The following is a 26666-nucleotide window of genomic DNA, read 5'->3' on the forward strand; positions in this document are numbered from 1 at the left end:
GCAACCTCTCTGCTTCAGGACGATGCTCCAACCAGCTGAGCTGTGCGGCCAGGGCATCTCGCTGTGATAAGTGAGAGAAGACTGCCTTATTTAAATACTGTTAAAAATAGAAAGATAACTGCCAGTTGCCAATTTATTTATTTTCTTCTTCAAATTCACCATTCAGTACATGCTCTGCAGAGATGGACTGGACTCAATCACTTCTTTACAGAGAGCGTGACGCTAGCTTTGTCGGGCGTTCGAGGGGAATGAACGCTGGAGGAAACAACGGAGGAAGGATTTTCTCCTTTCTAGTCCTCCTGAGCTGTGCTTTCCTTTTTTTCTTTGCCTCCCCCCCTCCCCACCCCCCGTGTGGTCTGTCAGCAGTTTATGGTTGGGGACATCTGGTGTTGCTCTTTCTCAACCGTGCGCCCAGAGACCTGAGTTCGTAGCCCCACTCCAGTCCTGGTGACCACCTGGTCGTGGCGTTCCGCGGGGGACCCTGCCTAGCCAGGCCTCGTCCGTGCCTGCAGTGCCCTGAGGACCCCTGCTGGCGTGCGCCCCGGAGTGCGTCCTGCGTGTCCTGCGTGCCCCGCAGCGCAAGACCAGCTCTGGCTTGGGAAACCCCCGTGCAGTTTTCTGTCCCCTGATGTGCTGCAGCCGTACCTTCCAGTGAGAGACCCGCCTGTGGGGGACCCGCCTGCCACGTGGATCCCTGGGTATCCTCAGCCCTTTTCCCAACGTAGTTTAATTATTTTTTTTCCTTAAAAATTTAAAAACAGCTTTATCAACTTACAGTTGACATGTAACGAGTAGTCCATATTTAAAGCATATGCTTGGATAAGCTTTGGGACACACACACACACACACACACACACACACACACATAAAACTATGAAACCAGTACCATAATGAAGTTAATGAACACACCCCTCTCTCCCAGAGGTGTCCTGATACCCCTTTGGGGTCCCTTTCTCCTGCCCTGGTTACATCTTTATAGTTACTGTCCTAACACAGTTTAGTGATTGTTACTCTGTCATTTCTGTCTCTTGACTGAACCCCTGCTGATACAGATTTGGTGCCTGGTGGAGTTCTAGGAGGTAGACCTAAACAGTGGCGCGTTTGGTGTTGGTGTGGTCATGCCTCTGGGCCTGAGCCCTGTGCCGAGCTCCTCGCCAATGGAGATGGGGTGCTGGTACCCCGTGATACACAGTGTGTCAGGCTGTCTCTGGATGATGGCAGTGCAGAGTCATGTGCTGCATTATGACCTTCTGGTCAGTGATGGCCGGCATGTGCGTGGGCGGCCCCGTAAGATTAGGAGGCAGCTGAAAAACCCCTTTGCCTGCTGACGTGGTAGTGCATTGCACTGCCCACATGTTTGAGGTGGTGCTTGCATAAACAACCCACTGTGCTGTCTGCAGCGTAAAATAGCACAAGTTATGTACAGTACATACTATTGAATACTTGATATTTGTGATTACTGACATGATTAATTGATAAAGTACTATTACTGGTTTATGTATTTACTATATTATATTTTAGAGTGTACTCTTTCTACTTTTTAACCAGTTGGCTGTGAAACAAATTATTAGGCTGGCAGCAGCTTCACACCTCTTGTGTTTATCCTTGTGTCTCGTATCATTTCCCTTTGTGTTTGATTTAATCTCGTGTTGGCCCCTAAGCATGTAAATGCACCGCTGATGTTGCCAGTAAGAGGCCACATTGAGTAATTGACCTGGAAACGGAATGAAAAGTGATTAAGGACTATAGAAGCGGAAAAGCAGTGATAGTATTGCTTTTCAGTCAGCCTCCTTAAAAGGTTTGAAAACACGGCCCAACACCAAAAGGTTTCCCTGAGAGGCGTGTTCATGGTACATTAATTGCTTTACAAGCAAACCACCAGGGATATATTGAATATTTCTAAAAAGAAGGCTATCTTCTGGAGAAGAGCCTCGGGAAGGCCCTTCAGGAAGTGTTCTAGAGGAAGGTGTTCTCATCGGAGCCAGCAGCTGCACAGTGGAACTGCCTCTGCAGACCTTCCAGGGGGACAGGAGGGGAGGCGGGAGACGACCTGACCTGAGTAAGCCTAGGCTCATGTGTCTTCATTCGTAACAAAAACGTTTTCTGTTAGTTTGTGTCTTGATTTTTAATAAAAATGTTGGAAAACTTAAAAAAAGATTTAAGGCTCTGGCCAGTTGGCTCAGTGGGAGAGTGTCAACCAGGCGTGTGGAAGTCCCAGGTTCAATTAATTCCTGGTCAGGGCACACAGGAGAAGAGACCCATCTGTTTCCCCCCCATCCCGATCCCCTCCCCCCTCCTTTTCCTTACTTCTCCCCCCCCCCCCGTTCTCCCCACTGTCCCCCTTCTCTCTCCTTTCCTCTCCTCACCCCTTTTCCCCCCTCTCCACCATCCCTCTATCCCCTCTCTTCCTCTTCCCCCCTCTTTCTTCTCCCACAGCCATGGCTCAGTTGGTTTGAGCACACCAGCCCAGGCACTGAGGATGGCTCCGTGGCACCACCTCAGGTGCTAAAAGTAGCCCAGTTGCAAGCATGGCCCCAGATGGGAGTTATCAGGAGGATCCCTGTTGGGGTGCATGTGGGAGTCTGTTTCTGTGTCTCCCTTCTTCTCACTTGGAAAAAAATAAAAATAAAATAAAATAATTTAAAGGTACACATATTGATCGACTTACGACCTATGCAACTTAGGACCATTCGACTTACAACCACAAACGCTAGCCACGACTGCTCCGTGTCTGGCTACGCAAGTGTTGCCCAGCTGGGCGTACAACAGTGCGGACCATCTCCGCGAGCACCATTTCAACTGTTATCCCAGACTCGGTACTGCAATTTGTGTTTTGTGTCTTGGATATTTTTCATCAAACCCCTCCCAAGATGTCTACCAAGAGGAAATTGTCTTTGCAAATATTAAACTAGTTGTACTGGTAATGCAGTGTTTTACTAAAACCTGACGAATATAAAAATAAGAAACAAAATGGTATAAAGATGATACAAATGGCATAAAATGAACAAAGAAAATTATGATATATAACAATAATGAAAAGAAATTATGATAAAATATGACTTAAAGATTTTTATAACATCATTTCACAGTACTGTACTTATAGCTTACTCAACTTACAACCAAATTGTGTTATGACTGGTCTGTCGAAACTAATCGTGGTCGTAAGTCGAGCACTAGCTGTAGAAGAAAGCTTGTAGAATAGGATATAAAGAAAGAATATTTTTGTACAGTTGTGTAATGTGTTTGTGTCTTAAGTGTTATTACAGAAGAGTTGAAAAGTTTAAAAGTGTTTATAAACTAAAAGTTACAGTAAGCTAAGGTTAATTTATTATTGAAGAGTTTTTAATGAGTTCAGTGTAGTCTAAATGCCCTGTGCAGGTATGCCTTTTTTTAAAAAAAAATCTTTTATACTGTATTTTTACTGTACTGTTTTTTGTGTTTAGATATGTTTGGGTACAGAGATACTTGCCATTGTGTTACAGTTGCCGACATTAGGGAGTGGCCCTGTCTAGGTTTGTGTAAATGCACTGTGATGTTCCCACAACAACAAAATTGCCTAATGTCACATTTCTCAAAACATATCCCCTTCGTTAAGGGTCACATAACTATATTGCCACCTGACTCACACCCTCAAAGCCCAATGGCTGCAACGTTGGACATTTGTGGCAATGATAATAATTACAAAGCCTGGAGTCGGGGATGGAGTCTTGGAGAATAATTGAGTGTTTTAAGAGAGAAAATGACAGTTTGGATTTGTTCATTCTTAGCTCAGGATCTGCCCTTTGTTCTGCTTTGATGACACATTTTACTTCAGAAGAAATAATTACAGCACACTTAGAAAACTTGAACAAATGAAACAAATTTCTACTAAGAATACTATATTCTTTCTTTCCTTCGTTCTTTTTTATAAAAGAGGGGCAGGGGAGCAGGAAGCATCACCTTGTAGTAGTTGCTTCTCATATGTGCCTTGACCATGAAAGCCTGGCGTATTGAACCAGTGACTTCAGAGTTTCAGATCAATACTTTACCCACTGCACCACCACAGGTCGTGCTAGAATACCTTGTATTTTCTTTTAGGCTTTTGTTTGGTGTCTGTTATATAAAATGAAATAGACTAGAAGGTTTTAGTTTTTTATTCTGAAACATGGGGGACAAACAAAACAAAGACCATATAGAGTCCCACCCACAATTTACATACATTAACTAATTGTTTTGTTTCATGTAATTTATGCATTTTTAGTGTTCAGGTCTTTTTTTATTTTTATTTTTTGCCGTAGTTAAGAGGTGGCTGCCTTCAGAGGCTCTGTAGAAGATAATATGGAGAAAGGTCATGTGTACACTCATTCTGTAAATATTAAGTCCCTTATATTTATTAATATATATACCAGGCACTGTTTAGATACTTCATGATACACCCATAAAATAAAGATTCCTGTCTTGGATGAGTTTGTATTCTTGTCACAGAGATAGACACTGAACAATAAATAGAACGTGTAAGCAAAGTATATAGCATGATAGGAAGTTATGAGTATTATGATAAAGAGTGTAGAGGAGACTAAGGAGTGAGGCGTGGTAGGTGTGTAGGCGGGTCGCAGACAGACGTGTGTATGATAAAGAGTGTAGAGGAGACTAAGGAGTGAGGTGTAGGTGTGTAGGCGGGTCGCAGACAGACGTGTGTATGATAAAGAGTGTAGAGGAGACTTAGGAGTGAGGTGTAGGTGTGTAGGCGGGTCGCAGACAGACGTGTGTATGATAAAGAGTGTAGAGGAGACTAAGGAGTGAGGTGTAGGTGTGTAGGCGGGTCGCAGACAGACGTGTGTATGATAAAGAGTGTAGAGGAGACTAAGGAGTGAGGTGTAGGTGTGTAGGCGGGTCGCAGACAGACGTGTGTATGATAAAGAGTGTAGAGGAGACTTAGGAGTGAGGTGTAGGTGTGTAGGCGGGTCGCAGACAGACGTGTGTATGATAAAGAGTGTAGAGGAGACTAAGGAGTGAGGTGTAGGTGTGTAGGCGGGTCGCAGATGTGTGTATGATAAAGAGTGTAGAGGAGACTAAGGAGTGAGGTGTAGGTGTGTAGGCAGGTCGCAGACGTGTGTATGATAAAGAGTGTAGAGGAGACTAAGGAGTGAGGTGTAGGTGTGTAGGCGGGTCGCAGACGTGTGTATGATAAAGAGTGTAGAGGAGACTAAGGAGTGAGGTGTAGGTGTGTAGGCGGGTCGCAGACGTGTGTATGATAAAGAGTGTAGAGGAGACTAAGGAGTGAGGTGTAGGTGTGTAGGCGGGTCGCAGACAGACGTGTGTATGATGAAGAGTGTAGAGGAGACTAAGGAGTGAGGTGTAGGTGTGTAGGCGGGTCGCAGACGTGTGTATGATAAAGAGTGTAGAGGAGACTAAGGAGTGAGGTGTAGGTGTGTAGGCGGGTCGCAGACGTGTGTATGATAAAGAGTGTAGAGGAGACTAAGGAGTGAGGTGTAGGTGTGTAGGCGGGTTGCAGACAGACGTGTGTATGATAAAGAGTGTAGAGGAGACTAAGGAGTGAGGCGTGGTAGGTGTGTAGGCGGGTCGCAGACATTTGTCAGGTGGGAGTGTGGTGTACAGAAAAGAAAGCCAGGAACAGTCCTCTGGGGCAGTATTCTAAAGAAACAGTCATGATAACCACTTGATCTGTACCCATAACCCTCCATTAACACAGTAGACCAGAGAACTGGATACCAAACTGCGTAGGGCTCACTGGCATGCTTGGCACGCTGAGTTTCTGTTCCGAAATTATGCATGAATTAGGAGGGCGGGGCTGGAGGTAATAGGTTAGGGACCGTCACCTAGTGTCCAGTGCTTCTGCATAGAAGTGGAGTCCTCTCAAGCAGGAAACTGGATGATAAGAAGACTGCATTGTGTTCATTTGTTTTTGTTTTACTTCACAAGGTTGTTCTGAGGGTTAGGTGGAAGAGCGTTCATGTCGGATGCTAAACAGAGCACCTGGCACAAAATTAAGCTCTCTACTGCTTTGTCTGTAGTAATGGTGGTGACATTTGTGTGAAGCATCATAAACAATTCTGGTTCAGGAGATTTTATGCTTCGAAGTGCCCTGGGCGTGACATTTGATAATCTAGAAAACCGGAATTTTCTGCGTGTTTCCTTAAGTGGTGCTTAAGATTCTGATATCCATGAAAGCAGTTTAGTTGTCAGTCGGCTTTTCAAGTTGGCTGAGTGGAATGTGGCTGGAATTGGCAGCCTGTGGCAGTATGTGACAACAGTGGTATTTGAGAGAATTAGGAAGTGTACTTTTGTTAGCATTTCTCTTACTCTTTTTCTTTCTTTCCTTTTACTGACTTGCCCCTCTACCCCACCCCTCTTTGGCTTACAAGAACTCCATGACTAATGCTTGGTATGCCACATGGCAGTCTGTGGTTTCTAATTTTGGCTTGATTATAAGGATTCACTAGGGGACATTTAAATTTTTTTTCCATTGATTCAAGACGGGGGGAAGGAGGGGGAGAGAGGGAGAGAGAAGCATCAGCTCATTGTTTCACTTAGTTGTGTGCTCACGGATTGCTTTTTGTACGTGCCTTGGCCGGAGATCAAACCCACAACCTCAGTGTGACAGATGACATTCTATCCACTAAGCCTATCAGACAGGGGTAGGGCACATTTTCTCTAAAAAGCATAATAATAAGCTTTCTGTCTGACTTTTGAGGGGAGGGGAGGGGCCGGGGAACATTTATTTTTATCACAGGCTCCCAGGTAATATGTCATAAAGCAGGGGTCCCCAAACTTCTTACACAGGGGGCCAGTTCACTGTCTCTCAGACCGTTGGAGGGCCGGACTATTAAAAAAACTATGAACAAATCCCTATGTACACTGCACATATCTTATTTTAAAGTAAAAAAACAAAACGGGAATAAATACAATATTTAAAATAAAGAACAAGTAAATTTAAATCAACAAACTGACCAGTATTTCAATGGGAACTATGCTCCTCTCACTGACCATCAGTGAAAGAGGTGCCCCTTCCGGAAGTGCAGCGGGGGCCGGATAAATGGCCTCGGGGCCGCATGTGGCCCGCGGGCCGTAATTTGGGGACCCCTGTCATAAAGCATATTTTACAAACTTCCCTGGTGGTTAAGAATCACTTGTAGTTCATGTCAATAATATGAATAATACAGATGACCAGATCTGATCTAACGTCTCTGAATGAGAAGGTTTATCTCTGGGGTCAAACATGAGTCTAGTTTTTAATAGTTGCTTATATATTGACTCTCATGGCGTGTTTGTGATCTTGGTAGGCTAGTGCTTGCTAGCTTTCATAATATTTACATGTAGTCAGAAAAACAAAACAAAAGTAAATCTTATTTACAATGGCGGGCTGCTTTATTCTTATTTTTTCATTTTTAAAATTTTTCATTGATTTGAGATAGGAAAGGAGAGAGAGGGGGAGGGGGAAAGTGAGAGAAAGAGAGCGAGAAGCATCAACTTGTTTTGCTTAGTACTTCCATTTAGTTGTGCACCCACTGGTTGCTTCTCCTACGTGCCCTGACCAGGGGTCAACCCTGCGACCTCTGGTGCATCAGGTCGACGCTATTTCCACTGAACCAACCTGCAAGGGTCCTTATATTTTTTTCTTTTCAAGAATGGTTAGATAGCATAAGTACAGAAGAGCACATACAACATTCACATACAGTATAAAGAATAATTGTGACGTAAACTCCCATCTTACCACAGCGCCGGACATTGCTGGCTTCCTGCAAGCACCCTTTCCCTGATCACACGTCCCTTTTTTACCCTTGAGGTATTCACTATCTTGATTTTTATGATGACGACTTCCTCATTTTTTTTTGTTTTTACCTCTTAAATGTGAATATTTATCATCTGTTTTGCCTTTTAAAGAACTTTATATGAGTGGGATATAGTGTTTGCATTCTTTGTGACTTGCTTCTTTCAGGGTTATTCTTGTGACATTCATCTATGTTCATGTAGCTGTCATTCATTTTTATTATTGTAGAGAATTGCATTATATGTATATACCACAATTTATTAATTCTACTTTTATGCATAATGCTTAATAATATTTAATATTGAAAAGGACAACCCATTTGCCTGTATCTGTATAAGGACGAAGGAAGTGTATTTGGGAGAGGAACAGGACATGAGTTCTGTCATTTAACAGTAGCAATGTTCTTGATTTGATTATGGTTGGTAATTTTTAGGGCAGTAGTCAAGACTTGCTTCTGTCGGGGGAACATCAATCTGAGTATCCATGAAACATTGGGGACGGGTGGTGTGCGCCCCTGAGGCTGGGTAGAATTGCTGTTTTAGAGATGGAGATTGGTTAGCTGTTTCGTTAGTGGTATTTGACAGTAAGGTAGTTAATGTGAGTCATCTTTAGAATTAAGTAATTTGGAAAGGAATTCCCTGAAAGTAATGTTGGTTTTAAATACTTACTAAATGCATCTTCATTTGTAAAATGAAATTCTAGAATGTAATTTTGTGTAGGTGAGTTTGAGTTACATAATATTGTCATAGATTTAGGTGTGAGTTTAGATTACTCTGATGCTTGGGGAAAAATTGAAAATTTGCAATTACTAAATCAGTAGTTGATGAGTAACTGTCATCTGTGCTCGTAAGTCAGACAGATAATCACATATGCCAGCCAGGGTGCTCAAGTCCTCAAAAATGAGGTCAAGAGAAAATCAGCAAAACCGAGTTAGATTTTTTGAAAAGTTCAATAAAATTAATAAATCTTCAGCTCGGTTTATGGAGAAAAAAGATGACTCAACTAAAATTAGACATGAAAGGGGGTCACTAATACTGATTTTACAGAAATAGAGTAATATGAAAAATTCTAGAGCAAAAATTTGGATAATCTAGATGAAATGGATAAATGCTGAGGAACACACAACCTACTAAAACTGAATCATGAAGAAACAGAAAATATGAGTAAACCTCTGATTAGTAAGGAGATTGAATCAATAACATAAGACCTCCCAAGAAAGAAAAGCCCAGGACCAGATGGCTTTCCTGGCGAAGTCCACCAAACACTTGAAGAACAGTGAACTGCAATCCTTTTTAAAGTCTTCCAAAAAGTTGAAGAGGAGGGACCACTGCCTAGCTCATTTTATAAGGCTAGCAGTACCCTGATACCAAAGCCAGACAAAGATACTGCAAGAAAACTACAGACCGATGCAGGTGTACCTCGTTATATTGTGTTTTGCTTTATTGCACTTTGTGTAGATACTGTGTTTTCATCAACATCAAAGCAAGACACTTCACCAGCAAAATGATTATGACTCTTTGGAGCTTCAGATGGTTAGCATTTTTAGCAATAAAATATTTTTAAATTAAGGTAATTTTTTAAACATAATGCTATTGCATAATTAATAGACTACCGTATTGTATAAACATAACTTTTATGTTACTGGAAAAACAAAAAATTTGTGCAACTTGTTTTATTGTGATAGTCACTTTATTACAATGGTCTGGAACCAAACTTGCAACTTCTCTGAGGTATGGTTGTATTTTTTTTATGAATATGCAAAAATCCTAAGTAAGTACTGGCAAACCAAGTTAAACAGAACCATGAGCAAGTCGGACTACTTGTTGAGTGCAAGGACGGTTCAGCATAGAAAATTAATCAGTGTAATATACTACATCAACAGCCTGAAGGGAAAAAACACATGACTGTCTCAATGCAGAAAAGGCATTAGACAGAATCCAACACTTTTTCATGATAAAAAAATGCACAACAAGCTGAAAATAAAAGGAAACCACCTTACCACAATAAGGGCCATATGTGTAAAATTCATATTTTACATCATACTCAGTGGTAAAAGATGGAAAGCTTTTTCTTTAAGACCAAGAACAAGGCAGGGATGCCTGCTTTTACCACTTCTGTTCCTCATCGTGCTGGAAGTCCTAGCCAGATAAATTAGGCAGGAATAAGAAATCAGTGGCAGCTAATTAGAAAGGAAGTAGTAAAATAATTTGTTTATTGACAACATGATCTTACATGCATAAAACCATAAAGGTTTCCCAAAACAACCTATTAGAACTAATAAGTGGATTTCAGCAGAATGGCAAGATGGACAATTAGCATGCAAAATTTAATTCCCTTCCTAAATACTGACAGTGAACAATCCCCAAAGGAAATAAAACAATTTCTTTTTAAACAATAGCATCAAAAGGAATAAAATACTTAGAGGAATAAATTTACCAAGGATGGCAAATGACTTGTACACTGAAAACTACAATGTGTTGCTGAAACACATTAGAGAAGGCACTGATAAATGGAGAGGCACCCCATGTTCATAGATTGGTGGTCCTTAATATTGTTAAGACATCAATATTGTTTAAAACAATACATAGGTTCAGTATAATCCCTATCAAAATCACAATAACTTTTTTGCTGAAATAGAAAAATTTATTCAAAAATTCATATGTAATCTCAAGGGACTTCAACTAGCCAAGAACAATATTGACAAAAAAGAAAGTTGAAGGTCCCATCATGTCTGATTTTATAACCTACAGTATTCGAAACAGTTGGTACTGGCGAAAAAAAAAAACAAAAAAACCAGACACAGAGAACAGAGGAGTAGAATAGAGAGCCTGGAAATACGCTTTTACATATATGGTCAGATGATTTTTGACAAGGGTGCCAACACCATTGATGGGGAAAAGATAGTTATTTCAACAAATAGGTTTGGGAAAACTGGCTAGCCACAAACAAAAGAATGAAATTGGACCCTGTCTTTTTTTTTTTTCTTTTTTTACAGGGACAGAGAGAGAGTCAGAGAGGGATAGATAGGGACAGACAGGAATGGAGAGAGATGAGAAACATCAGTCATCAGTTTTTCGTTGCGACACCTTAGTTGTTCGTTGATTGCTTTCTCATATGTGCCCTGACCGCAGGCCTTCAGCAGACCCAGTAACCCTTTGCTCGAGCCAGTGACCTCGGGTCCAAGCTGGTGAGCTTTTTGCTCAAGCCAGATGAGCCCGTGCTCAAGCTGGCGACCTCAGGGTCTCGAACCTGAGTCCTCCGCATCCCAGTCTGATGCTCTATCCGCTGCGCCACCACCTGGTCAGGCTGGACCCTATCTTATAGCATATGCAAAAATTAACTCAGAATGGATCAAATGTAGAAACCTCTTAAGTGGAAATATAGGGGAAAGCTTCATGACATTGGATCTGAAAGGATTCTGGTGATAACATTTCTAGTCCCGATCTACCTATTTGGTTGGTGGTGGTGGTTCTGGTTGTTATCGAAGGTTAAGTCTCCTCCGCGCATCCTTCCACTGCATGATTACAGTTCTGTTCTCTTGTCCCTGAGAAGCAGCTCAGTCAGAAACAGGAGAAGGCCAGCTGGAGCTGATTCTGTGGTTACAATCATACCGAAGAAAATTAACAATTGTTTAAAAAATGTCTATCTAATATCTAGACTACATTCACACTGTCCCCCTCGCTCCTAAATTGTAATTTCGTTGTTGATTTGCTTGAACTTTGTGTTTTGCATTTGTTTTGCATTTAACAATCTCAGGCTCCTCTCCCCTTCCGTCTCTCTACACTGTTTTGTTGATTCCATTTAATTTTGAACAAATGGTGCATCACCCTCAAGTAACTCACCCACCCTGTCTTAATGCTTTGTATTGACTCACCTTGGGTGTTGAACTACATGTTTAAACCTGTATGAATTCTTATGCTTTTGAAATGTGTTTAATTTTAATGTTACCACATTTATAATTAGAAGAGCTGTTTTGGACAGCAGGAGTGAATGTAGCGAGTCACTGGTTTGCGGGGACGTAGCAGCAGAGCTCATTGTTTACCTGCCACTTGCCTTCCAGGCGACCACGGCGAGATGCTGCTCTCCATAGGGATGCTGGTGCTGTCGGCCACGCAGGTCTACACCCTCCTGACCGTGCAGCTCTTCGCGTTCTTCAACCTGCTGCCTGTGGAGGCGGACATTTTAGCAGTAAGTATGGCAACATTGACTCATGTCTAAAAACAGCCCTAGAGGAGAAGCTTTTAAGAAGTCCTGAATGATGGACTCTACAGCAAACATGGGGCACATACACATAGTTGTCACTTGAAAGAGGAGGACCTTACTCGTCTTCTTATTGCTTCACATCTAGCGTGAGATCTGATGTACAGTCAGGACCCTGTCGGTGGGCTCCCGAGAGTGCGTGTGCACGCGCATCTGTGTGTGTGTGTTTCTGTGGAATCTCCCGTGACTGATAATTAGTATATCTGTAATGACTTGGGTAATGTTATTTTTAAAAACTGTGCAAGATGTCCATAGAAAATAGTAAAGGGAGGTTAACGTCACCGAGCCAGAAGAGCACAGCGGTCCTGTCTGTTGTGCGGACAGAAACGGTTCTAGAGACGAGAGCTGCTCAGACCCTTAGGTGCCCTATCGAGGCTCCGGCCTCCTGCCCCCGACCCTGGGAAGTGTCGTTGTTTTCTGCTCCTCACGTCTGGGAGGGGACTGTGTGTGCTGTGTCCCTGTGCACATCTGTGCTCCAGGTACTGGGCCAAGGGTTTCTGCTTCCACTTTCTTGGTACAAGGGGTTATTTGTATTGACATCATAATGGTGAGAAGCAGAGGGGCCAGAGCTCGCGGTGGTCCTCAGCCCTGGGCCCGCGTCCCGCAGCGCGTGCGGGAGGTCCAGGCTCCCTGCAGCGCTCGGGAGGACCCGCTGGTTCCCGTCCCGGGAGGACCCGCTGGTTTCCGTCCCGGGAGGACCCGCTGGTTCCCGTCCCGGGAGGACCCGCTGGTTCCCGTCCCGGGAGGACCCGCTGGTTCCCGTCCCGGGAGGACCCGCTGGTTCCCGTCCCGGGAGGACCCACTGGTTTCTGTCCCGGGAGGACCCGCTGGTCCCCGTCCCGGGAGGACCCGCTGGTTCCTGTCCCGGGAGGACCCGCTGGTTTCCGTCCCGGGAGGACCCGCTGGTTCCTGTCCCGGGAGGACCCGCTGGTTTCTGTCCCGGGAGGACCCGCTGGTCCCCGTCCCGGGAGGACCCGCTGGTTCCTGTCCCGGGAGGACCCGCTGGTTCCCGTCCCGGGAGGACCCGCTGGTTCCTGTCCCGGGAGGACCCGCTGGTTTCCGTCCCGGGAGGACCCGCTGGTCTCTGTCCCGTGGTTTGGAAGGTGCAGCACGCCTACTCCCGGTGAGGCTTCTCCCTCTCTCTCACCCTCTCCAGGAGGGACTGGTGGATTCTTTTCTAGAAAAGTAGATAGTTTTGAGTTGGAATGGAAGTAGAACTAGGAGTCCATTGTTACTCAAACCTCTCTCCTCTACACTGGTCCCCAGAGTCCTTGGCATAGTCTCAAGATGGCTTTTGAAATGAGGTAGAGGATTATGGACTGACTGACATTCTTGTCTACATGTTCTCCTTTGATTTCTTCCGCTGCCCCGCCCTCCTTCCCTCTTTCTGTTATTTCTCACGTCTGCCACTCCTTTTTGCCCTCTTTCTCACCGGAAGTGGGCTGTCCCTTGTGGTTCAGCTGTGAGGGGACGGGGTAAATGGCTGTCGTTGGACTGCTCGGGGAACTGAGGGCTGTGTGTGTGGTCCTGATCAAAGGACTTTCTGAAAATTGAAAAAAATTATTTATTGATTTTGGCCAGAGAAGAAGGGGGTGAGAGAGAGAGACAGACAGACAAACAGACAGGAACACCTGCTCCTGTATGTGCCCTGACCGGGAATCGAACCTCTGTTCTTCCGGCCAGTGTACTAACCAGTGGAGCTATCGGGCTGGGGCTTGATTAAATTACTTAGCCACTACAGGTGCCTCAGTTCCTTTATGTATAAGCTGTGCTGATGACTCAGTGAGGTATCTGACACACAGTAAACGTGGTGTCTGCATTTATAACTACATGTTATTCTCCGCGTCCTTCACTGCCTCCCTCGAGCCGTGTATGAGACTGCCCGGGTGTGGTTTAATAGAGGCGAGCAGAGCAGCAGGTGTGGAAGGACCACCGGTTCTGTTCATCTGTGCAGCCTGTGCTTCGGGCGGGCTGCGGAGTGTGTGTTGGTGTCATGTAGTGAAGGGACCAGCGCGTGGCAGCTGCTGCAGCCTGGTCTTGTGCCCACGCGGGGGCCGGGGGCGGAGGGGGAAGACAGAGAGAGAGAGGGAGGGTGGAGAGAGAGGGTGGACAGGAATGCAGGCGGAGGTGCAGGGCAGTGGGTGGGGAATGCAGGTCACTGGTCAAAAGAGGAACTGCATACCCAGCCTGAGAACCGGATGTGGCAACTCAGTCGTGCAAAGGAAGCGAGTCAGGAGGGAGAAAAATGAGCTCTTCCTTGTGACTGAACAAGAGCATCCCTTCAGTCTGAGTTTGCAGCGATACAGATTTGAGTAAGCTGGTCAAGACTGAGTCTAGCTCCATTTTGGACAGGTGTAAGGATTCTGCCTTTGGAAGGATAGTTTCAGTCATCCTGTTTGCCAGGCGATTTTATGTTTGGCAGCTGAATTCTCCCACTTAACTGTTAATTCCCTGACAACACTATTTGTGCAACTAGTGTGAGTGCTAGGAGACTAATGGAGATGCGACTGAGCATGTTGCTAACTAATCAGCAAGCTCCCTAGTTCATGAGAACCTGAAAAGGAGGCACTAAACGTTGTTCCTGGTGCCTCCTGCCAGTCACACAGTAGGGATGTCACCCAGCAGGGATGTCACCCAGTAGGGAGGTCACACAGTAGGGATTGGTCACTCTGAATTGATGAATAGCTGTGCCTTAGAGACTTAGTTCTGTTGTGTTTTCTTTTCTAGCTCTCATTCCTGGGCACTTCACGTTGTTGTTTCTGTCAGCAGTTCTGTCTTTCATCTCTTTCCTTTGACAAAAAAGGAAATGTGAGAGGACATGGAGCTTTAGAATTGGCAGGGACATGACCCGTGAGAGATCGCCAGATCAGGGCTGAGGCCACGGGCTACAAGTGACCTGTTAGCTTTGAGTAGCGCCACGGTCTCGTTGAGAAGTAGGATCCATCTTGTGTGCTTCAGAGTCACGCAGCCCCGTCTGGGTTTACGGCTGTCTGCCTTTTGATTCTGTTGTGGGGGTCTGTCGGAGAGAACTCACTGCTAAGTAGGTGATGGTGAGGGTCAGCGGGCAGAGCAGGCGAGAAGCAGGCACCAGGGCTGAGGGGGCGGATCACACAGCATGGCGGCGAAGAGCCCTGGCAGTGGAGGCGGGATGTGCGTTGAATTTCACATTTCTTAAGTCTTTACTTAGGAAAACGAGACTTGATGAAAGAGCCAGGGTTCTGGGGCCAGAATGCCTGGGTTGGAACCCGTGTTCCTCTAATTGACTAGAGCCAGTTCTTTTTGGTACCTGTGGTCCCTCTAAATTAGGATGCTGGCCACAGAGTCTGACTTGATGGGGTTGTAAGTGTTCAGTAGGTGAATTCCTGGTAAGTGTGTAGCATGATGTCATAAATGCTCGATAACTCTTACTTTCTAAATTAAATTAAACCTTTTGTTAAGACTACTGTCAAAGTAGAGAACTGGTCAAGGTAAAGACCTTTTCTTTTTAAATTTTTTTTTTTTTTTTTTTTTTACAGAGATGGAGAGTCAGAGAGAGGGATAGACAGACAGAAATAGAGAGAGATGAGAAGCATCAATCATCAGTTTTTTGTTGCGACACCTTAGTTGTTCATTGATTGCTTTCTCATATGTGCCTTGACTGCGGGCCTTCAGCAGACCGAGTAACCCCTTGCTCGAGCCAGCGACCTTGGGTCCAAGCTGGTGAGCCTTGCTCAAACCAGATGAGCCCGTGCTGAAGCTGGTGACCTCGAGGTCTTGAACCTGGGTCTTCCACATCCCAGTCCGATGCTCTATGCACTGCGCCACCACCTGGTCAGGCAGACAGAGCAATTTCAACATCGGTCTCACTCAGTAACAGAACTGGTTCCAAGTCCTGGTGTTGAGTACTATAGTTCAAACTCAATATTTTATTTCTGAACTTTTAGTCAAAAAAGTGAAACTCCTCAGAAATAGGAAGTGAAATAAGAATACTTTTGTATAGTTGTAGATTTTCCATTTCCTGATTTTGAAAGTATCTTTTAAGAAAAGGACTGCTGCCTGACCTGAAGTTCAACGCCAAGCAGATCATAATTGAATTAAGTCAATTAGAGAAAGGCCTTTTACCTGAGAGAGAAATGATCCATGTGGTGATGGATGTAGTAGCACTCTGTGACCATAGAGCAAGCACTCTGCAGATGTGGATTAGTGTCACGGAGGGGAATTACCCAGAGGCAGTGCTGACTTCCAGCGGTAACCCTGGTGGGTGGGCTCAGGGAGCACTGGCAGGTGCTGGAATCACACGTTGATCGGATTAATTGCAGGTGCGCAGTGAGAAGCGCAGGTAGCAGATGGGTATGCTGACAGAGGGTAGGGCAGCGGGGGGTGCGGGCACTGCACGGCCCAATTCCTCTTTCCTGTTCAGAGTCCGTCCAGCCTGCCTGTGCTGCATGAGCTTGCCCTGGGGACAGTGAGGGTACCAGGACCTGAGTTGAGGATTAGCAAGGGGACTTGACAGGTGGAAGGTGCCTGGGCCCAACCTTTGTTTGCTCTGTTGGGGAGACGCCAGGTACTTACACAAGAACACAGCTGGGACTTGCTGTTAACCTGAGAGCTATTATTTATCTGCATGGGCTGCAGATGACAGATGACCTATGAGGCTAACATGGGGATCACCAGGAAGTGTTTGATTTTGGGGTGACATCCGGATGTGCACCTAACCCATGCTTTGTGAATACTTAAGGTTGGCGTGGTCCTTCCATCCTTTGCTCTCTAGACAACACTCTGGCTTTGTTCTGTCCTTTTATCTCTATTCAGAACTAATGTGTTCTAGTGTTTCTGTCTTTTGCCGACAGTTACTGGCAACAAGCTTAACTCCTAATTCACTTTACACGTTTTGTCTGTTTCAAAAGTTAGTTGTTCAAAAGTTAATGTTCAGATAACATCTTTGATTAGTTTCATCAGTATTTCTTGTTTCTCTTGTCTTCCATATAGCAGAGGAGACCTTTTTAAATAATACAGTAAACTCACTTCACAATGAGTATTTACCATTATCTTCTTCTTTTTTTTTTTTTTTTTGGTATTTTTTTGCTATTTTTCTGAAGCTGGAAACGGGGAGGCAGTCAGACTCCTGCATGTGCCCGACCGGGATCCACCTGGCACGCCCACCAGGGGGCGATGCTCTGCCCATTCAGGGCATTGCTCTGTTGCGACCAGAGCCAGTCTAGCACCTGAGGCAGAGGCCATGGAGCCATCCCCAGCGCCCGGGCCATCTTTGCTCCCATGAAGCCTTGGCTGCGGGAGGGGGAGAGAGAGACAGAGAGGAAGGAGAGAGGGAGGGGTGGAGAAGCAGATGGGCGCCTCTCCTGTGTACCCTGGCTGGGAATCGAACCTGGGACTTCCGCACGCCAGGCCGACACTACCACTGAGCCAACCGGCCAGGACCACCATTATCTTCTAAAAGCAGAGGGAACCCTTGTTCTGTTTTGGTAGAGGACTGATCGGTACTGTAGCAAATTGCAGCCCAGGACTCTGTCAGGAAGGGGAAAGTTGTTAAAATGAGTTTGAATGCCCTCAGCTCTTTCTATGCATGCACTTCCTTGACTTTCGTTCTCTTGTTGTTCATCCATAGATAAAAATGTTCAGATATTAAAATGGCAGAGCTCTGAAAGTATGATTCGATGCTCCTCTTCCTCTGGGGAAAAGGTATTTCTCATAACCAGAGCCGGAAATCCTGTACGTCTCTTCTGTTAAGTCAGGCCCTCATAACAGACAAAATAAAATGGAGTTCTTGCTGGGAAATAATCTGTCTAGAAAATTCCTTACTCTAGGGTATTATTGCCTGTGGGAAAAACTCAGAAAATAGTAGACAGTTTAATGTTACAGATGTATTGCTGTTGTTTAATTATTACATGACTTCGAAATCCAGTTTAAGCAGCTGTATATGTAGTAAATTGCATGTATTCCTTGTTATTTCAGTTGATGTGCATTTATAAACTTATTTTTCTTGTGATAAACTATGTTAATAAATCAGAATTGTGGAAATGATAACAATTTAATAAGCTTTTTGTTTTGAATGTTATGTGTAAATTGGTTGTAACTTGATTATTTTTAATTTTACATTTAGTATAATTTTGAAAATGTGTCTCAGACATTTGATGACCTTCCAGCAAGATTTGGTTATAGACTTCCAGCTGAAGGTTTAAAGGTAAGAAAATAGTAATATATGGCGAAGCCACAGGTATTAATAAGGTGATTTTGTTTTTCTTTATTTGTTTAAAGAATGAAATCCTTGTTCCTTTTATTATAAAATGTGTGCGTGTTCATTTGCGCAGCCTTTGACCCTTCCCTCTGTGTGAGGAAGAGAGAGCAAGGCCCTGGACTGGCCACTGTTAAGAGTTGGTGTGCAGAGTCTCAGACCTGTTGTCGAGAGTCTGTGCTGTATGTGAGTTTGTAGACGTGTGTGCATGTACATTCATGTAAATGTTTACTTATACTGAGTCGGAATTTAACACTAATAGAAGCATACTACTTGGTCACCTGCCTTTTTTACTTAATGACATATCTAGAAAATATTTTCATGCTAATAGAGGAGGTACGTTTTTATTTGAAATGGCTGCGTAGTTTTGAAATAAAAAACTATGAATTTTTGAATGTTCATTTATTTTTCGTGTGGCTATTTAGATAGCAATTTTTGCTATTATAAACAATGCTATAGTGAATGTCTTTATCCTTGTGTATTTGTCTATTTATTTGCATAAGATACTTTTCCAAATGTAGAATTACTTTGTTTACGAAACACATATTTAACATTTTGTTGATATTCTGGGTTGTCCTTCCAAACCTAGTATCTGGGTCTGTCCTTTTCCTCATACCTAGATCTTACTAAGTTTTTGTCAACTGATAAATACCTAAAGAGTATTGACCATTCTAATGTTTTATGTCTAGTGTGTGTATGTGGGTGAGGGGGTAGTTAGTGCTCTTTTCCTGTTTTTAAATTAAGATGTTGGTTCTTATTGATTTGTAAGAATTCTTTTTTTTTTCCTTTTTTTCCTTTTTTTTGTATTTTTCTAAAGTTGGAAACGGGGAGGCAGTCAGAGAGACTCCCGCATGCGCCCGACCAGGATCCAGCCGGCATGCCCACCAGGGGGCGACGCTCTCTGCCCATCTGGGGCGTTGCTCTGCTGCAATCAGAGCCATTCTAGCGCCTGAGGCAGAGGCCATGGAGCCATCCTCAGCGCCCGGGCCAACTTTGCTCCAATGGAGCCTCGGCTGCGGGAGGGGAAGAGAGAGACAGAGAGGAAGGAGAGGGGGAGGGGTGGGGAAGCAGATGGGTGCTTCTCCTGTGTGCCCTGGCCGGGAATCGAACCCGGGACTCCCGCATGCCAGGCCGGCGCTCTACCACTGAGCCAAACGGCCAGAGCAGAATTCTTTATATATTGGAAATATCAACCTGTTCTTTGCCTTATATGCTTCAGATCATTTTTCCCAGTTTGTCTCCCGTTTTTAACTTTAAGGTTTCAAAAATTTTGTTTTTACTATAAAAATTGTTTTTGTAGTTAAAAATTCCTGTTTTTTCCTTCTACCTCTGGGGTCATGGTTAGAGAGTATTACCTCTATTACCCATTCCAAGGTAATATGAAGATTTATGTTATATAGGTTAGAATACATGAAATTGTGTGTATACGTATCACATAATATTTTCAGTTCTGTTTTTAAAAATTCTTTTTTTATTTTTATTTTATTTTATTTTTTTATTTATTCATTTTAGAGAGGGGAGGGAGAGACAGAGAGAGAGAGAGAGAGAGAGAGAGAGGAGAGAGAGAGAGAGAGAGAAGGGGGGAGGAGCTGGAAGCATCAACTCCCATATGTGCCTTGACCAGGCAAGCCCAGGGTTTCGAACCGGCAGCCTCAGCATTTCCAGGTTGATGCTTTATCCACTGCGCCACCACAGGTCAGGCTAAAAATTCTTAAGTACCGTCACTTTTTGCTTTAAAAAACATTTAAAATTATTTTAAGTATATGTGCTGCCAAAGCAAGCATGATTTGAAATTACTTTTGAAACTCCCAGCATGGTGTGACTGCCTGTCACTGAAGCATTTAACCAGCAGTGTGCAGAGGAAGCAGCCCCCTCCTGCCTTCGTTCGCCTGTGCCTGGCAGTCCCACTCCCCTTCAGGGTCCGGCGTCAGGGGGTGTGTGCCCTGCAGAGGAAGCAGCCTCCTCCTGCCTTGTTTGCCTGTGCCTGGCAGTCCCACTCCCCTTCAGAGTCCTGCATCAGGGGGTGTGTGCCCTGCAGACTCTTGGGTCTCTCCCCTGAGGACGCAGTGCTTTAGCTCGTAAATTGATAAACTCACCAAGTTCATACTTGGTTACCATTTGTGTATATGAAAAGTGTCTTCATTGTTATAGTGGAATTCTTTCTAGTGGATTTACCAAGCAAGGGATTTGTGAAGGGATAAAGATGTTCACATTATCATAAGCACTTTCCAAACGATTTTAGAGGGAAAACCCAGAACCCCCAGTGGAACTGGCTTGATAAAGGATGAACGTGGCCACAGACCTGTGGTGGATGTCTCCTTTTCTCTGACCAGAAGCTCTGTGGTCTGAACTCAAAATATTTGGACTCTGCCTCTACCCATGCTAATCAAGGAGTTATCTGTCCTTGGCCAGACTGTTTCTCCAAGTCGGACGCTGTATTTTTCTGGCTGACCAACTGTACGCTATATATTATAGTTACTAGTCACATACTTTAGTGAAATACTAGCTATGGTGTTGGCTGGTGTCAATGTAAGAAATGCTCAAACTGCCTGACCAGGCAGTGGCGCAGTGGATAGAGCGTTGGACTGGGATGCGGAAGACCCAGGTTCGAGACCCCGAGGTCGCCAGCTTGAGCACGGGCTCATCTGGTTTGAGCAAAAGCTCACCAGCTTCAACCCAAGGTCGCTGGCTGGAGCAAGGGGTTACTTGGTCTGCTGAAGGCTCACGATCAAGGCACATATGAGAAAGCAATCAATGAGCAACTAAGGAGTTGCAATGCACAAAGAAAAACTAATAATTGATGCTTCTCATCTCTCCGTTCCTGTCTGTCTGTCCCCGTCTATCCGTCTCTCTGACTTTCTGTCTCTGTAAAAAAAAAAAAAAAGCTCAAACCTGTGGAGACGTTTTTATCTCTTCTTCCCCTGAGTTCACTGAACAGTTCCTTGAACTGTTGTAAGCAGTGTTTTGAACTCTGGCAGACTGCGTGCCTCCATTTGGTTTAGTTCTTTTTCTGGAGTTTTCCCCGTTCTTTCATCTGGAACGTGTTTCTGTGCGCGCTGTGTTTGTTTCCAGGTATCAGGTAGAGCTTACACTTCTCGCAGGCTTGCCAGTGGCCCAGTGTGGTAGTGCCTGGGGGAGCCCAGAGGCGTGTCTTCCTGACCTCTGCCAGGGGCTCTGGGAGTGTCCCTGGGGGGCCCAGTGTGGTGGTGCCTCAGGGAGCCCAGAGGCGTGTCTTCCTGACCCCTCCGCCAGGGGCTCCGGGAGTGTCCCTCGGGGGGCCCAGTGTGGTGGTGCCTTGGGGAGCCCAGAGGCGTGTCTTCCCGACCCCTCTGCCAGGGGCTCCGGGAGTGTCCCTCGTGGGGGTGGGGTGCCTTGGGGAGCCCAGAGGCGTGTCTTCCTGACCTCCACCAGGGGCTCCGGGAGTGTCCCTCGGGGGGGTGGGGTGCCTTGGGGAGCCCAGAGGCGTGTCTTCCCGACCCCTCTGCCAGGGGCTCCAGGAGTGTCCCTCGTGGGGGTGGGGTGCCTTGGGGAGCCCAGAGGCATGTCTTCCTGACCTCCGCCAGGGGCTCCGGGAGTGTCCCTCGTGGGGGTGGTGGTGCCTTGGGGAGCCCAGAGGCGTGTCTTCCTGACCTCCACCAGGGGCTCCGGGAGTGTCCCTCGTGGGGGTGGGGTGCCTTGGGGAGCCCAGAGGCGTGTCTTCCTGACCTCCACCAGGGGCTCCGGGAGTGCCCCTCGGGGGGTGGTGCGCGCCCTCCTCTTGTAGTTGAGCCTTGACTGCTGCTGGCAAGTCGGTGGGGCTGGCCGGCTGGGAGGACTGGCCATGACCGCAGTGCAGGAGCCACTGTGCGGGGCGGACCTCGAGGAGCCGGATCGCCTGTGAGGCGCGGGCCCGCCGAGACTGCCCTCGGGGTGCTGGTTGTGGAGCCCACTGGGTGGTGCCCTGTTGTGGTCTGAAGCCGGCCACTGGGTGTATGTGAGTTTGGTGCCTCTTCGATGGGGCTCCTGTCCTGGCCAAGGTCACCGCTGCCTGTGCTGGGCCCGGAGGCTTGTGGGAGAGGCCCCAGGGCCACGGAGATGGGCCATGCAGCAACGCGGGCTAGGGCAGCTGCCTGTGAGGAGCAGCTGGTGAAAGGGCTTCAGACGGGGCTCGGTCTCGGAGTCACGGGTGGGACGAGCGTTGGTCACGAATATTCTGATTTGGTCCCAGTGCTGGGCCGGGCCTTTCAGCAAGAGGCACAGTGCACAGTGAGGCCAGTTGTCGCCTGCCTAGGGTCTGTGGACCCTTGGGAATTTTTAAGAAAGTCTGCAGGGCCTGTGCCCGCAGGCCGTATGGGGAGAGGGCTCAGCGCAGGAACAGTATTTGCTGTCCCTCCGGCCCTCATTCTGCAGCCACACAGTTCAGTTTCTCCCTGTGCGTCTCGCACCTCTCACGCTGCTGTCCGGTCGCTGGAGCGTTAGATGAGTGTTTGTGAGCAGGTGAGCTGGGCATGGGCCCTTTAAGAGGATGCTGCGTTTCCAGTAGCCCCTCCTCCCACCTGGACTGAGCCCCCCTGATTTTCCCAGCCAGATGTGGGGACTCCTCCTCCCAGCACTGGAGCCCTGGGCTGGGGAGCCCCCAGTAGGACTCTCCACTCCTCACGTGGACCTTTGTAGCCGAGAGACCCCTCCTGCTTCCCGGCTCCCCCGTCCCGACACCAATCTCCATGTGGCTTCTTTATTCCCTCTTTACGGGAGTTCTAATAGTCTTTAGCTGGTTCTCCAGATTATTGGTCGATAATTTAGTTGTAATTTTGATGTGGTCATGGGAGGAGAGAAACACAGTGGTTTTGTTTTGTTTTGTTTTAATTAATTACTTTACAGAGAGAGAGAAAGAGAAAGAGAGTGAGTGAGGAAACATTGATTTGTTGTCCCACTTATTTATGCACTCATTGGTTGATTCTTGTATGTGACCTGACCGGAGATTGAACCCTCAACCTTTGGCTATCACCACGATGCTCTAACCAACTGAGCCACATGGCCAGGGCACAGATGCAGTGTTTATTCATCATCTTGACTGGAAGCATCTAGTATGACATATTTCAATCTAGATTTTTTTTAAAATCTAAAATCTACTCATTGATAAAATATATAACCAAGAAAGGTTATTGGGGAGAATAGTGACCATGTATACAAGGTGAGAGAGAATACCTTTGAGGTTGAAAGACACTTGGTCACCACTCTGAATAATGTTACAAATATAAAACCTAATTTGTGAGGAGGTTTTGGAAACCTCTTCATGCGTAACCCTCGTATTTGTGTCTTAGTGCACTCCTCAGTGATGTGCAGAAGGACGTGGAAGTAGGGCTGTCCACTTTGCAGGTGGCAGGAAGCTTGACGGTCAGTATGCTAATGTAGTGCCCTGGAGTCTTAGAAGGTAGGTACTAAAAGGAGTACAAATATAGCTTAGCCTGGCCTGTGGTGGCGCAGTATTAAGGCGTCGACCTGGAACACAGGTCATCACAGGTTCAAACCCCGGGCTTGCCTGGCCAAGGCACATACGAGAAGCAACTACTATTCATTGATGCTTCCCACTCTTCCACCTTCTCTCTCTCTCTCTCTCTCTCTCTCTCTCTCTTCTCTCTAAAATCAATGAAATCTTTTTAAAAAAAGAAATATAGCTTAGTCATAGTGTCAAAAATTTGTTGAAACAACTGTGGTGTACTTGCCAAAAACCTGGTTTTCCAGTGCATGGATAGGAGTCTACAGCAGGTTCCAGAGTGCTAGTTCAGAGCACATTTCTGTTTGCTAGATGGGATGCTGTATTCAGGAATTCTGTAATAAGGCCAATTACATCTTTAACTTAAAAAGAAAGTGATAGTTCCTATTTGTTGTTACATCAGTCAGATCACTTGTAGTAGTCGGGTCAGCTTTTGGCGCCCAGCTGAAATACAGCTAAGTGTCAAAACAAGGCCTACACTGCCTTTTCTGTTACTAGTGTCAGAACCAAGGCTACACTGCCTTTTCTGTTACTAGTGTCAGAACCAAGGCTACACTGTCTTTTCTGTTACTAGTGTCAAAACAAGGCCTACACTGCCTTTTCTGTTACTAGTGTCAGAACCAAGGCTACACTGCCTTTTCTGTTACTAGTGTCAGAACCAAGGCTACACTGCCTTTTCTGTTACTAGTGTCAGAACCAAGGCTACACTGCCTTTTCTGTTACTAGTGTCAGAACCAAGGCTACACTGCCTTTTCTGTTACTAATTGTCAGAACCAAGGCTACACTGCCTTTTCTGTTACTAGTGTCAGAACCAAGGCTACACTGCCTTTTCTGTTACTAGTGTCAGAACCAAGGCTACACTGCCTTTTCTGTTACTAGTGTCAGAACCAAGGCTACACTGCCTTTTCTGTTACTAGTGTCAGAACCAAGGCTACACTGCCTTTTCTGTTACTAGTGTCAGAACCAAGGCTACACTGCCTTTTCTGTTACTAATTGTCAGAACCAAGGCTACACTGCCTTTTCTGTTACTAGTGTCAGAACCAAGGCTACACTGTCTTTTCTGTTACTAGTGTCAGAACCAAGGCTACACTGCCTTTTCTGTTACTAGTGTCAGAACCAAGGCTACTCTGCCTTTTCTGTTACTAAGTGTCAGAACCAAGGCTACACTGCCTTTTCTGTTACTAGTGTCAGAACCAAGGCTACACTGCCTTTTCTGTTACTAGTGTCAGAACCAAGGCTACACTGCCTTTTCTGTTACTAGTGTCAGAACCAAGGCTACACTGCCTTTTCTGTTACTAGTGTCAGAACCAAGGCTACACTGCCTTTTCTGTTACTAAATGTCAGAACCAAGGCTATACTGCCTTTTCTGTTACTAGTGTCAGAACCAAGGCTACACTGCCTTTTCTGTTACTAGTGTCAGAACCAAGGCTACACTGCCTTTTCTGTTACTAAGTGTCAGAACCAAGGCTACACTGCCTTTTCTGTTACTAGTGTCAGAACCAAGGCTACACTGCCTTTTCTGTTACTATCAGAACCAAGGCTACACTGCCTTTTCTGTTACTAAGTGTCAGAACCAAGGCTTACACTGCCTTTTCTGTTACTAAATGTCAGAACCAAGGCTTACACTATCTTTTCTGTTACTGCCTCCCATAGTTAGAATGATGTGCTCTGTTCTGTGCAGTTGTGGTACATGCTGCTTATACTTTGTTTTATCTTATTGGATACGTTCATGCTTTTCAGATATTAGTTGAGTAGGGACTCAGTCTTAACCATCCTACTGCGTAAACAGAGACCTCATGGAATATGACCAATGTATTTGGAGCATAGTGTTAAAAGAACTTACTGTGATATGGATTTTGGTTACAGGATGTTTCTGCACAGGAGGAGAGCAATCGACCATTTGTGAAAAAGATTAAATGTGTACTGTAAGTGAAAGTTACTGGTAGGTTTTGGAAGAATGATCTAATAACAAGTTAGACAAAAGGGCTGTGGTTATTTTTAACATTCTAGAAAGTTGTTGATATAAAGAGAATCATGTGGCTCATGTTAGGAAAATGTTAGCTGATAAAGTCTGATTGATCAGTGTAACTCTTCCTGGTCTAGATTTGAATGTAAAAATTGGGACAGAAAGGTGAACATCTTGACATTTGAGGTATTTGTATCAAATTTCAGAATCAGCCTTGATATCCTTGCTTGTTCATTTTTATAAATGAAGAATAAACTTTGGCATATTCACACAATGTGATACTACATAGAAATGAAAGTGAAAAATCTATCAGCCGCAGGGTTGAATCTCACAAATATAGTACTGGCAGAAAGAAATCTGGAAGAGCATTTCCTGTATATACTGTGTGGTTCTGTTCATGTTAAGTGTCAGATTAGGCCCACACTAGTCTAAGCTCTTGGAAGTTCCTGCCATGGACCTGGGGATCGGCCGGGGAGCAGTGAGTGGCGGAGGGGAGGGGACTTCTGGAGTGCTTGCTATTCACGTTCTAGGTCCCGATTCAGTTGTGGTCAGTTTGTGAAAGTCATTAAGTTGAAAAATCATAAGCTGTGCACTTGGCTTTCTGTGTACTCACAAAAGCTTTTTGAAAAGCGACATACTAATATATTGTGAACTTACCTGCGTTATGCCTCTGATGGTAATCCAGGTGCCAGTCTGCATGCGCTGTTTTTGCCCAGCACCTTGTTTAGTCATCAGAGAATTATAGCCACAAAGAGAGGAAAGGTGGGCCCCCAGCTTCTGGGTCTCCCAGGCCCAGGCAGTTTTCTTGGGTTTCCTGCAGAGTACCACTGTCAGAAGAGGAGAATTCTTGATTTTGGAGCAAGCATTCTTTCCATAAGAAGGAATTGGTCCTCGAGGGAGATGCTGGGCATGTGGGCCTGGCTGCAGCAGCACCTTTTGGGCCACTCCTATTTAAGAAGCT

At 45.4% G+C, this 26666-nt stretch overlaps 1 protein-coding gene across 4 annotated transcripts in view; it reads left to right on the plus strand.

The window, feature by feature from the left end:
- The window catches only part of RNF13 (ring finger protein 13), a 100279-nt gene that overhangs the window by 14140 nt on the left and 59473 nt on the right, over positions 1–26666 (plus strand). For 3 of the 4 annotated variants that reach the window (XM_066241733.1, XM_066241735.1, XM_066241734.1), the window contains 2 exons: positions 11832–11959; positions 18132–18212. In XM_066241733.1, coding sequence (XP_066097830.1) covers positions 11846–11959; positions 18132–18212 — 195 coding nt within the window. In that variant the 5' untranslated portion in view covers positions 11832–11845. The remainder of the gene's footprint in view (positions 1–11831; positions 11960–18131; positions 18213–26666) is intronic. The other variant, XM_066241736.1, reaches the window with a different exon arrangement.

Source organism: Saccopteryx bilineata, chromosome 8 (genome assembly GCF_036850765.1).
Source record: "Saccopteryx bilineata isolate mSacBil1 chromosome 8, mSacBil1_pri_phased_curated, whole genome shotgun sequence".
In the NCBI taxonomy this organism is placed as follows: domain Eukaryota; kingdom Metazoa; phylum Chordata; class Mammalia; order Chiroptera; family Emballonuridae; genus Saccopteryx; species Saccopteryx bilineata.